The 12,436-nt window shown below is 39.6% G+C and overlaps 1 protein-coding gene across 1 annotated transcript in view; it reads left to right on the top strand.

Annotated features, from left to right (window-relative positions):
• Nucleotides 1-12,436, top strand: part of DSG4 (desmoglein 4) — a 35,262-nt gene that overhangs the window by 15,992 nt on the left and 6,834 nt on the right. Inside the window, exons 7-13 of the mRNA XM_070419520.1 lie at nucleotides 143-277; nucleotides 1,109-1,294; nucleotides 4,077-4,348; nucleotides 5,604-5,743; nucleotides 8,077-8,304; nucleotides 11,031-11,336; nucleotides 12,255-12,394. Coding sequence (XP_070275621.1) covers nucleotides 143-277; nucleotides 1,109-1,294; nucleotides 4,077-4,348; nucleotides 5,604-5,743; nucleotides 8,077-8,304; nucleotides 11,031-11,336; nucleotides 12,255-12,394 — 1,407 coding nt within the window. The remainder of the gene's footprint in view (nucleotides 1-142; nucleotides 278-1,108; nucleotides 1,295-4,076; nucleotides 4,349-5,603; nucleotides 5,744-8,076; nucleotides 8,305-11,030; nucleotides 11,337-12,254; nucleotides 12,395-12,436) is intronic.

The following is a 12,436-nucleotide window of genomic DNA, read 5'->3' as shown; positions in this document are numbered from 1 at the left end:
TTTTAAATGAAAATTAGATTAAAAATTATATTAATATATTATATAAAATTATAAAAGAACAGGGGGATAATGACATGAGAATGTGTTGGGTTTTATTCAAATGAAGACCTAAGTCTTACAATTCTTTTTCATCTTAATCAAGGAGCACAGCATGTACAACCTCCTCGTGCGGGGCTCAGACCGAGACGGAGCTGCAGATGGACTCTCCTCTGAGTGTGCCTGTAGGATCCAGGTCTTAGATGTCAACGATAATTTCCCCACCTTGGAGAGAACTTCCGTAAGCTGTTTCTCTTATTATCCCTTTTTCATAAACGTCAATCATCAATTTACTTTCCCACTAGTTGTGGTTCTTTTACATGTATGGATGTACTCAGCTTTACTATATAAACCTCGACATTTTTTATGTATAATAATGAATCTTAATTTGGGGTATTTGCCTTTGAGTCACTCACTATTCCATAATGATCTCCTCTGTGAAAACAATAGACCAATATCCTCCATATATTCCACTTGAAGAAGTGTAGAAATTTACTAATATCATTCTGGGAATCCTATAACAATGTTGATGGACTATATATGCCTAATGATTTGCTGAATCAATTCTAACAGAGTCCCAAACATTCTCAACTTCCACTTTCAGCCTTAGGCAGAAAGAAGCATAAAATCAAAATCAGCAGAGCCAAATCTGCTTGCCACTTGTTTTGGTAAAAAATATTTTTTCTATTGGACCACAGTGGCACTTATTCCTTTACATGCTGTCTGTGGGTGTTCTAATGCTACAGCAGCAAAAATGAGTAGTTACAGCACTAATCGCAGGCCTACAGAGCCTAATATATTTATTATTTGGCCTTTCATAGAAAAGGAGGAAGGTATGGAAAATCAAAAATAAACAAGGAAAATGAAACAATGCAGTCTGGCCCTAGTTTTACATATAGCACAGGAAAATCACTTTACTCTTAGATTTTTTGTTGAATATATGTCATTTAACAATGACGCAGAAATCTCTGACACAGTTTGTTGTTAGTACTGTAAATGATAATTCAGGATTTGAAGCTAACTTTCCTCTTTTGAAAATTCACTGATTACAAAATTGGTCTGTGTCACTCAGTACTCAGCAAGCATTGAGGAGAACTGTTTGAATTCGGAACTGATGCGGTTAAAAGCCATTGATCTTGATGAGGAAGGCACGGATAATTGGCTGGCAAAATATTTAATTCTCTCCGGGAATGATGGGAATTGGTTTGAGATTCAAACAGACCCACGAACCAATGAAGGCATTTTGAGAGTCGTCAAGGTACAGTATGAGATCTGCAACTTTTTCTTTTAAAGATGTTTTAAAATACTCTCAGAGACAGGATCCGCCTACAAAAAGCAACCCACCCACAGCCTTGAATACTGTTTCTGTGAACAAGTGCCCTAAGTAAGCTTCCTTACTTACTGAGACCACCAGCTGAGCAACACATTATTTATTACCAAGAAAAATAAGAAGGTTATTTTGTTCTCACAATGTCCAATGTGTAGTTGAGAAGTCAAGACAAGGACCCCCAAGTTAGAAAATAATATGAGAGTTAAAAACATAATAAATACCCCAGCTGGCATGGCTCAGCTGTTGAGTGTCAACCTATGAACTAGGAGGTCATGGTTCAATTCCCAGTTAGGGCACATGCCCAGATTATGGGTTCAATCCCTCATAGGGGGTGTGTAGGAGGCAGCCCATCAATGATTCTCTTATCATTGATGTTTCTATCTCTCTCTCCCTCTCACTTCCCCTCTGAAATCAATAATAATCCTATATAATAAAAGCCTAATATGCAAATTGTCCTCTCAACCAGGAGTTCGACCGGGAGTTCAACCAGGGGGCGGGGCAAGCCAGCCAACTGCCCGCAACCCCTCTCCCTGGCCGGCCCCGCCCCAGCTGGCAGTGGCGGCTGGCAGCCTGGGGAAGGGAGGCCCCAGCCGGCCGGCAGCCAGCAGCAGCTAGGGAACCCTACCCATGTACAAATTTCATGCACTGGGCCTCTAGTATATTATAAAAAAACATAATAAATAGTAGTACAGATGTCATATAAAACATAATCAATTGCTAAATGGGTGAAAGCTGAGAGAATTACAGATATCAGAGGGGGGAATGCTTTTGAGCTAGATCTGTCTGAAAATATTCCATACAGGAAATAAGTTAAGCAGGACCTTCTAACTGAGACTGCTCAGGTGGGAAATGAAGTGAGCACACATACAGGTAAGAACATGTAATGCACATGCAGGGCATGTGAGCACCTCTGTGGAGCCGTGCAGAGTATCCGCCTAGAGAAGCAATGAGATTCAGGAATGGAGATGCTGAGCAGGAGCCGGTCTGCTGAGAAACTTGAATACCAACCTACAGGGCTTGGCTTTTTCCTATAGATTAGCTTTTCTCAAACTACTTTCCATTTTTACTTAATGGGCTGCAATATAATCTGAAGGTACAAATTAGAAACAAAACTACAAACTAATAAGATTCAAATTAACATCGATGTAACAAAGGAGATTAATTTCTCAAACACAATTACTACTAACAACATAGACAGAACTTCCAGCTATGAGCATACATACAGACAGACGCACACACACACTTAGTTTGACCCCTGGTGATCATTCAATGTTGTCACTGCTTTTCTCTATTCCTGTGAGACTTTTATCAGCCATTTAGACCCCTTGAAATACAAAAATATCATTTACATATTGAGTCTTTCTCTGTTCTTTTTTAAATTATCTGGAGCAATTAAAACATTACTACTTTACCACGAAACACAACCATTAGCATGGAAATCATGTGGTGCACAAATTTATAAAGTGGTCATCAAAATTATGGAAAAAAACCTTTACGTTTTACGCTTGTCATTCTAGTGAACACAAAAAAGAGTAATTCAAGCAATGACCATCTATGACTTATATAATTGTCTTCTGTGAGAGTCAAAGTGTATTAAAGACATACTTAGTTTATTGCAAAATAAAACTATTGGATTCAATTTCATGAAAATTGATTAAGGTAGTGTTAGATGCTGTGTAGACAAAATATCTATTAATATCTATTTTTTCTTCTGCATAACTTCCCAAGTCTCTTAAAGAGAGCAGAAAAATATGCTTGAAAACATCAAAATAATATGAGAAGGCTAGTTAAGATGGAGTGAAACCCCTTAATGTGTGTGTTAGCACAAAGCCCGAAGAACTGTGTGTTTAGATGATGTATGTGTAATTCCCCTGGGATTTGGCGTTTGGAATGGTGTCACTAATGACCTTTACTCAAGCCACCCTCAGTCAAGGCTTTTGACTGAGCTTTCTATAACCTTTCTCTTAGTGTGAGGGCATTATAAATGATTTAGTTCAACTCCAATTTATTAAGAATTGCTATGTGCTACAGATATGAAAGTGAATGGGACATGATCTCCACTCTAAAGGAACCTGTAGTTTTAAAAGACAAAACGAAAATTTAAAATTTCTGTCAATAACAACTTTCTTTTTGCTATTTACTGATAAATATGTATTGAAATACTAACACACAATACAAATATATGTATGTGTGTACATATACATTCACTTCGACTTTGAGAGGAATTGCTACTCAATTAGAATTTTAACAAAAAATATTAATATTGGCTCCTTTAATCTGTTGATTATACTTTTAGAAATGCTCAGGTGTGAATTCTACATAGGAAACTGGGGCCTATGTATTCAGTTAACAGTTATGGACATTCTTTACTTCATTCTAATTTTATTTTTTATTTGTCATAAATACCTCATTTGGAAAAAAAGATCATTTTCATTCCAGGGTTTTTATATATGAAGTTCAAAACTCCAGATTTGAGTCCAATTTAAATTCACAGGCCTAAATGACCTATACACCTCATTATCTAAAAGATAAAGGGGATCACATGTCTGAGATACACCTCATGCCATAATAAACAAAATTTTATCAATCACAATCAGAATTGCATAACTCCTGGACTTTATGCTGGTGTAGTTGTGTCCTTACCATGGTTTCTTATTCTGTCAAAATAAATCTTTTGCTGTTTCAGAGTTTTTAATTTCTATCATTTCAGATGCTGGATTATGAACAAATGCCTAATATTCATCTTAGCATTGGAGTCAAAAACCAAGCTGAATTTCACCACTCAGTTGCCTCTCGATTCCGAATGCATTCAACCCCTGTGAGAATTCAGGTCATTAACGTACCAGAAGGACCCACATTTAATCCAAACTCCATGACTTTCAGTGTGCAAGAAGGGGTCAGAAGAGATTCCTTAAAGAATTATGTTCTTGGCACATACACGGCTGTAGATTTGGACACAGGGAATCCTGCCACGAATGTCAGGTACTGCAAACCCTTTGCTTGTGATAGAGTGGCAAAGCGTGGTTCTATCCAGTGCTGATTCGTGGAGCAGGTGCCAGTGTGTGGGGCTTGAATTATTTTTGGAGTTTTGCTTTGCCTGTTCACCTGCTATAGAACACTACTGTGGCACTGGCATGTTCTTAGAATGTTAATCGTGTTTTACAGGCTGTAAGGGCTCCGACTGGGTGTAAGAGTAATTGTGTCCAGGGAGCAATTGTAAGATCAAAGAATCACCTTCAGTTACTCTGTGAGTCTCTTTGATCTTTTATGGCCAGTGGTACCACCCTGGACCTGGGCTGACTAAGCCATATCGTAAACAGTAAGACATCATAAAAGATGAGTCACCGCTTGTGTTTTTTTTTAACCTGTGTTATCTATAACTTTGGGGCTAATTTCAACCTTCTACTTAACCTTATAAAGAAGGATAGTATTGAAGCTAAAATAATGTAGAGAGTCAGAATTAGAAAACAGAAAAGTAGGAATTAGGGGCACGAGGTATATATATTATACATGAGTTAGAACTATATAAGATAGTCTGGAAAATAATTATAGTGAAATATATAAATATTCTTTATATCCTTTTCTTGTCTCCCTTCTTACGCCCAGTATTTTTTGAGTGAACAGTCTGTTGACTTAAAAATTGCTTTGATTGGAACAATTTTGATTATTTAATCAGCTAACAAATTAAAAGACATCAACACTTATGGAGTCTGTCAGTATGGGATAGAGGAAAAGGGGATGTCAGATAAGGCCATGGGAACTTAAAATTGTGCCTGGTGCAGACAAAATATCTTCGCCCAAGCACTTTGAATCAATTATAAGTCGTAAAACCCATACACACTAATGGAATAAATGCTACCACAACCTCTGAAAGGCCAACAATGAAGTGCTCTGAAACCAATATACCTTAAAACTGAAGAGCAACTGATACATCCACGTGAAATGAATAAAGGATATTTCCTTGATATTGCTATGATTTAATAAACAAACCTGAAATAGACTTATACATTTTATGCGCAATTATATAAACAAGTAGAGGAGTAAAAATTATGAAATTTTAAAACTCTGTGCACTAATATGTTCAATGTTAGAATTTTATTGACATAGATACATTTTATAATCCAAATCAATTATTACTGTAAAGCAGCAAACACCATACATAAGTTTAATGCATTGGTTTGACTAAACTTATTAACTTTCATATAAGCAAATGAACAACTTATTTCCTTAAAAACAGGTATATCATAGGACATGATGCCGGCAGCTGGTTAAAAGTTGACTCGAGGACTGGCGAGATACAATTTTCTAGGGAATTCGATAAGAAGTCAAAATATATTACCAATGGGATATACACAGCAGAGATCCTGGCTGTAGATGGTAAGAAATTTATATACAATGTTTTCATCAAATTATTCGTTTGCATTAAGTACGAATATTATTCTAATGTTGGTAGTAGATTGATTCAAATAAAATATCATTCAGGGGTGTCTACAAGATTTACAGAGTTCTAAGTGCCTTAGACCAAGAACTGAATTCAGTACACTTATAACCACAATTTACATTTGTCATAATTTATTTCACCTACTTCTAAAAAAGAGTTGTATCAGACAGTGTAAAGCAAAAAAGTTAAAACATATAAAGAAAATTCATTTTCTGTTTATGGCCTTATCGCTTGAGATGGTTCGCCGGATCTGCAGAGTGTGTTGGGAATGTTACAAGTGTGGCAAGATGTGCGGGAAGCTCACTGGGGACAGGCTGCAGGAAAGGCGGTGCCCGACTGCAGAGCCACTGCAGTCACTGCCGCTGAGCCACCTGGAGGCCTGCGTGAGTGCGCCTGTTAGACATGTGGCCCAAGTAAGATGTTAGGAAGCAAGAAGCACAAGGTTATTGCAAATACAAGATCCGAACCAAAGGTCCTCAGCACAGATGCACTGAATACTTGTCCCTGAGCTGCTTTTCACATGGGAGAATCTATTAGGCCTTCCTCTAGGTGCGTAGCAACAGACATTTGTTTATTAATAGTTAATGATTCTCAGGAGTACTGCCTAGGAAACCAACCACTGCATAACAAAACGACACACACAAAAAAGGTCAGTAACTGGCAAGGGAGGAAACCAGAAGTCCCAGAGACATTCCTATCAGAAGACAGATACTGCAGGTTTGCACTAAGTTTATATCTGAGCTTTACAATAGTAAACAAAGAGAGAGATAAATGGGCAGCGTAAGATTATAAAAGAAACCATGGTAACGCCCAAGCAATTACAATGCATACATTCTGGTCTTCATCCTGTGAGTGTCGCTTTTCACATCTGGGACAGTTACAGAAACAACATCGCCTCAGTTATGATCAGAATTCTAGAAGGCCTCTTCTGACACGGACTCAGCTTGCTGGTCAGAGCCTAAGGTCTTCCATTGGCCATATGTGAAAGTCTTCAAAAACTAGGATAAAAATTAGTCATTTCAAGTGAATAAAGAAAGAGAAAAACACTATCAAAAATGTATCGACAAAAGACTACACACAGGGCCATCATTCATTCATAAGCAGAGTGTATGCCCTGGCACAGAGGCCTCCTAGGGGTTCAGATAAGGCTGTTCAAAGATGAGGGGCCACAGCTCTTTATGTAGCAAACGACACCGGAGAGAACACTGTCAGCAATAACTTGAGCTGTGGGTTGCCATGTCCGACGGCCCTGAGAAAGCCCTGGAGGCCAGAGAAGGACACAGACAACCAGCTGTGGGCTGACCCGATGGCTCTCTAATGAGAGCCTAAGCCTGGAAAGGCCAAGCTGAAGCAGGAATTAAGAACCTACTGCACAAAACCATGTAGGGCACAGACAGCCTTCCAGTCTATTATCCTGTGGTTAACCAGATGGCTCTCCACTTAGGCACACAAAAATCATCTTTAAGAGAAGTTAACTTCTCCAAAAATGAGCTAGTAAAATACCCAAGAGATGATAATGTTCTAGTTTACAAACGATAAAACTAAGACCCTTCACAAGTTAAAAACAAAATAATTCTTTATTCATTGTAACAGAACATAAAAGTAGAAAAGTGAACTAAAACCCAGCCTACTATTTCCTGGCACCTTGCCCTTTTTGATAAACTATACTAACCTAAAATTTATTCCAAAGAGGTTAGGGGGGAAAAATGAAATATTTTTATATTTGTTTTCTGAAGTACCTTCTCCGAGAGAAATAGCATCTAATGGGTGGAATTAAACAAAATGGAAAGAAAAAATATAGACAAGTAGTTATTTCATTTCAATTGTGGTTATTTCAACAACCCAGGAATCAATAAGCATCCTGAAATGGAGGCTCGGAGCTTTCTGGGGGTCTCAGTGACAGGGACAGGGTGGGAATCGACAGCAGCAAACCTCCAGGAAGGACATTTCCTTTTGCATCTTAGGATGCAGAGGAGTTGGCAGAGTAAGATGGAGGTGAAAGCATTTTAGGAAGAGTGACTAGGATGCCAAGGAGTCTTGAGTTAGAAGGAAACTTGTCCAAAAAACTGGGAAGAAGGCAGAGTGTCTGGAGGGTTGTGAGCAGAGGCCAGGTGGCTTCAGGGCCATGACGTAGGCAGGAACCCATCACGCTCCATCTCAGGAGTCCCTCACACTGCTCCTATGTGCTGTGGCATTGTCAGGGGATGTGAGAAAGAAATTTCTTCCTGACACCATTCATCCCAACACCCATGATGCTTTGCCCTTCCAGATGGCTCTGGGAAAACGGCTACGGGAACCATCTGCATTGAAGTTCCTGATGTCAATGACTATTGTCCAGTCATTGTTGCTGAAAGTAATGCCATCTGCACCGCCTCTCCATCCATCCTTATATCCGCGAGAGACATTAACCATCATTCTTATGGGTCTCCCTTCACCTTCTGTGTTGTTGATCAGCCACCAGGGACAGCTAACTTATGGGCTATCAAATCAGTAAATGGTAAGTGGAATGCAAACTTGCTCACTTTAAAGACCAAAAGCAAAAACAATTACCAGTAATTAGTCAAGCCATGTCATATTTTCTATCTCTGTTTCCATAATTCTCACCATATTCATATTAAATGAAAATAATTAATATGCACATTTACGCTATTTGGGAAAATGTTGAACTGAAATAAAAGTAAAAATGTCTTATCAATGCTGCATTTACAAATAGTAGTATGTAAAGATCAGTTTAGCCATTATTTTATATAGATGGGGTGCTACACAAATATTTTATCAGTTTGAAATAAACAGAACTCTTGACAAACTCGCCAGATGTCACAATTCCCGAGCCTAAATTATTTCAGGCAAATCACTTAAATGTCTCTGAAACTCAGGTATGCCATAGATTTACATCTACACATTTTCTACTCACTTAGAAGCATATTAGGTCAAAGAAATCCTATATAATAAAAGCCTAATATGCTAAGTGTCCGGTCATTCGGTCGTCCATTCAACCAATCAAAGCATAATATGCTAATGATATGCTAAGGCCGCTTAATCACCCACTATGACGTGCACTGACCACCAGGGGGCAGACGATCCAACCGGTAGGTTAACTTGCTGCTGGGATCTGGCCGTTCGGGACTGAGCAAGATGGGCCAGACATGCCCTAGAGCCCTCCTGCGTCTCTCCCTGGCCCTGATCATGCACTGATGGGTTCTCTTGGCCTGGCCTGCACCCTCTTGCAATCTGGGACCCCTCAGGGGAAGTTGGAGAACTGGTTTCGGCTGAATCCCGCAGGCCAGGCCAAGGGACCCCACTGGTGCACAAATTCATGCACTGGGCCTCTAGTTGTTTCTATAAAGAGCTATGAGCTCAGGCTTATTTGTAAGAATAAAAATTTAAATCCAATTGTGCAATATTAGATGAATGGTTAGGCAAAGTGTGGTACATATTAAGATGTAGTACTAAGCAGCATTAAAATTAGAATTATATGAAGCATTTAGATACAAAGGAATGCATCAACCGAAGTATGTAAAGTATAAATATCCCAGAATGTATGTGTGTTAGTATTTTTGCTATATAAAAATGAAAGCAATGATTAAAATGAAGAGTAAATTTCAGGCAACATAATATTTAATATACTTTAGGTTCTTTTCCCTGAAATGTTAAATGTCAATTAGAAAGTGAAATGCTCAGAGAGGGCCTCATTTGGGCTAAGCTGGCTCCCTAATCTCACAGTCACTTGGTAAAATAGGAAAGACTTTGGAGGCAGGGGTGAGGGGTGGGAGGGTGGAGGTCATATGCTAGAGCCCAAGGTGAGAGCAAACACTCCCCCTTTCTGAGGTCACCAAGCTTCTCCATCCACAGGAAGGAGAAACCATAAACTAATGCTGGGGAAAATGCCCCCACTAGGGACTTAGCCAAAGAAAGAAATGTTTTCCCCATAAAACCTTTTTGCTCATCTCCACAAAACCACTGTAATCTTTTAGAAAGCTAAGCATATTAAAGCAACTCTATTAAAATTAAGACAACTCTGAATTCACCTTTCCCTATAAAGTCCAATAGTCCATTCTTAAACAATAATTTCTAGCCACATTTTCGTCATTCAGATCCTAAACACTATGAGTAAAAAATATAAGAATGTTCAACATGGAGATTGGTAATGATATTCAATGATATTATAGATTTGCCAGTTATATATATATATATATATATATATATATATATATATATATATCCTATATAATAAAAGGCTAATATGCAAATTAACTGAACTGCAGAACAACTCGTCGCTATGACGTGCACAGACCACCAGGGGGCAGACGCTCAACACAAGAGCCGCCCCATGGTGATCTGTGTGCTCCCCACAGGGGGAGCGCCGCTCAACCAGAAGCGGGGAGCGGGCCTAAGCCATCAGTCGGACATCCCCCAAGGGTTCCTGGACTGCGAGAAGGGTCAGGCCAGACTGAGGAGCCCCCCAAGTGCACGAATTCCGTGCACCAGGCCTCTAGTTTATATATGACACTAGAGATAATATTCCCAGAGCCCTGTTTCAATGTTGGTGTTGAAGAACAGAATAAGTTTTCACCTAACATGCCACTATTTCACAGCTTTATTCAGGTCTTACTTTATGCCCAGGCTAAGTTTTGGTACAACTAGGTGGTGTATCATATAGCTAACTGAAAGTAATAAGCAATAATTATTATTATTGAGTGCCATGAATTAATCAATTACTATTCATGTGTTAGGTGTAAATTTAATCATCTTCAAACTGCCTTGGGTTGATAAATTTCAATCAATATTTAAGCAATAGTTTCTATAGAAAATCAATAAGCAATAATAGCAAAAAGAATTAGAAAAACAATAGTTATTGGAATAATTTTAAATGAAAGGGCAATGATTCTGAATAAGAGATAAACAACAGTCTTAGGGAGGATATTTGTAAACTGTAATCCTTAATTGAAGACTTCCAATATTTCCTCTCAGCTCAATACTCTTCCTTCATTGGACAAATATCTATTGCGTTCATATTATGGGCCAAGTATTGTTGTCTTTGTACAGATAACAATCCAGCAGGAAAAGTCTTAAAAATTCATTATAAGTGTTTCTTTGTTTTGTTTCTTAGTAAGTAGAGGGAGCTCTATGACTAAGGGATCAGGCCCTAAGTCAGGCATGAGTATTAGGAAGGGTCACCAGCAAGTGAATTAATTTCTTTCTCTTTCCTCTCCTCCCTTTCAGCTACCTCTGCCCTCCTGACGGCTGGGCAGCCACTGTCAGCAGGAGCTTACCAAATCCCAATCCTGGTGAAGGACAGCTTCAACCGGGAGTGTGAACTGCCGCAGACAGTGAAGATAGAGGCCTGTGACTGTGACATCAGCCAAACGTGCTTGCACTCCAGCACTCCGGGCATCTACACTGGGGATGGCAGCTCAGTTACCAGCAACATATATGGGCCTGTCCCTGGAGACCGCATTGAGGGTTCAAATGTTGGCCTGGGACCAGCAGGGATTGGCATGATCGCTCTGGGCCTCCTACTACTGCTCTGTAAGTACTGGGTTAAACCCCTCTTCGCAATAGTTCTCCCAAATAAGACTGGAACCAGGCTTGCGTTCATTTGGTCATTTCCTTTTATTATCTATGGCTATTTTTGTGAAAATCTGGAACTAAATAAAGGAACTGGTGAGGGCATGTACGTGTTCAATAACGGTAACTAAAGAAGTCTAGACTTAGTGAGGGTCATAAGGATGGGAAACACGTGCAAATCTAAGTATAACATAGCAGAGCATAAAGTAAGCCTTCCAGTGAGAACTGCAGCGAGGCTTTAGGAGCGAAGTGGCAGGAGCAGTTAAGTCCAAGTGGGAAGGGTGGGCAAGTCTTTCTGGTGGAAGTGACTTTGAACCACTTCCTAAAAAGCTGAGGATTTTCTTAGAAAGAGGATGGTGTGTGTGTACACATACACGTATCCAGGGACCTGTATGTACACACATGACCATGGAGGTTAATATGTATTTACTCAAATGTTAATCCATAGTTACATATAGATAGGCTTATAAATGCATACACATGCACAGATGATTACTTGTGAACAAATACACATCTATAAATGTGCATGCAGTTATGGGGAACTATGAATCCTAACATTTTATTTGAATCCTAAATCTGCTACCACCCAGTTCAGGAATCTCGGATGAGAGGAAAGACTTGCTTTCCTAATCCGCCAGGAAAGGGCCCAGACTACATGGTCTAACCTCCCTTCATTCCAGCTCTAACAGTCTATGTGAGTTGGTGGGTTTGTATTTATAAACATGGATGTGTACTCTCGATCTCTTAGGGGAAATGATGCTCTTACATTTGTCTCCATCCTCTGGTTCTAAATATAATGCCACATTTCCTGCAAAATGAAGCACTTGTGACTCCCTACGCTGAGCCACCTGCTGACTCTGCCTTTTACGTTCCCGGCAGTGTCGCCGCTCTTGCTGCTCTTTTGCTGCTGCAAGCGAAGGCAGCCAGAGGGCCTGGGAACCAGGTTTGCCCCAGTGCCCGAGGGCGGAGAAGGAGTGATCCAGTCCTGGAGAATAGAAGGGGCCCATCCTGAGGACAGGGTGAGTACAAGCACATGGCGTTTCCATGGAAACCGAGCACGT

The sequence above is a fragment of the Myotis yumanensis genome, unplaced genomic scaffold (genome assembly GCF_028538775.1).
Source record: "Myotis yumanensis isolate MYYU_CA2020_CCGP unplaced genomic scaffold, mMyoYum1.0.hap1 SCAF_7, whole genome shotgun sequence".
Taxonomy (NCBI): Eukaryota; Metazoa; Chordata; class Mammalia; order Chiroptera; family Vespertilionidae; genus Myotis; species Myotis yumanensis.
This window is presented reverse-complemented; position numbering and strand designations above follow the sequence as displayed.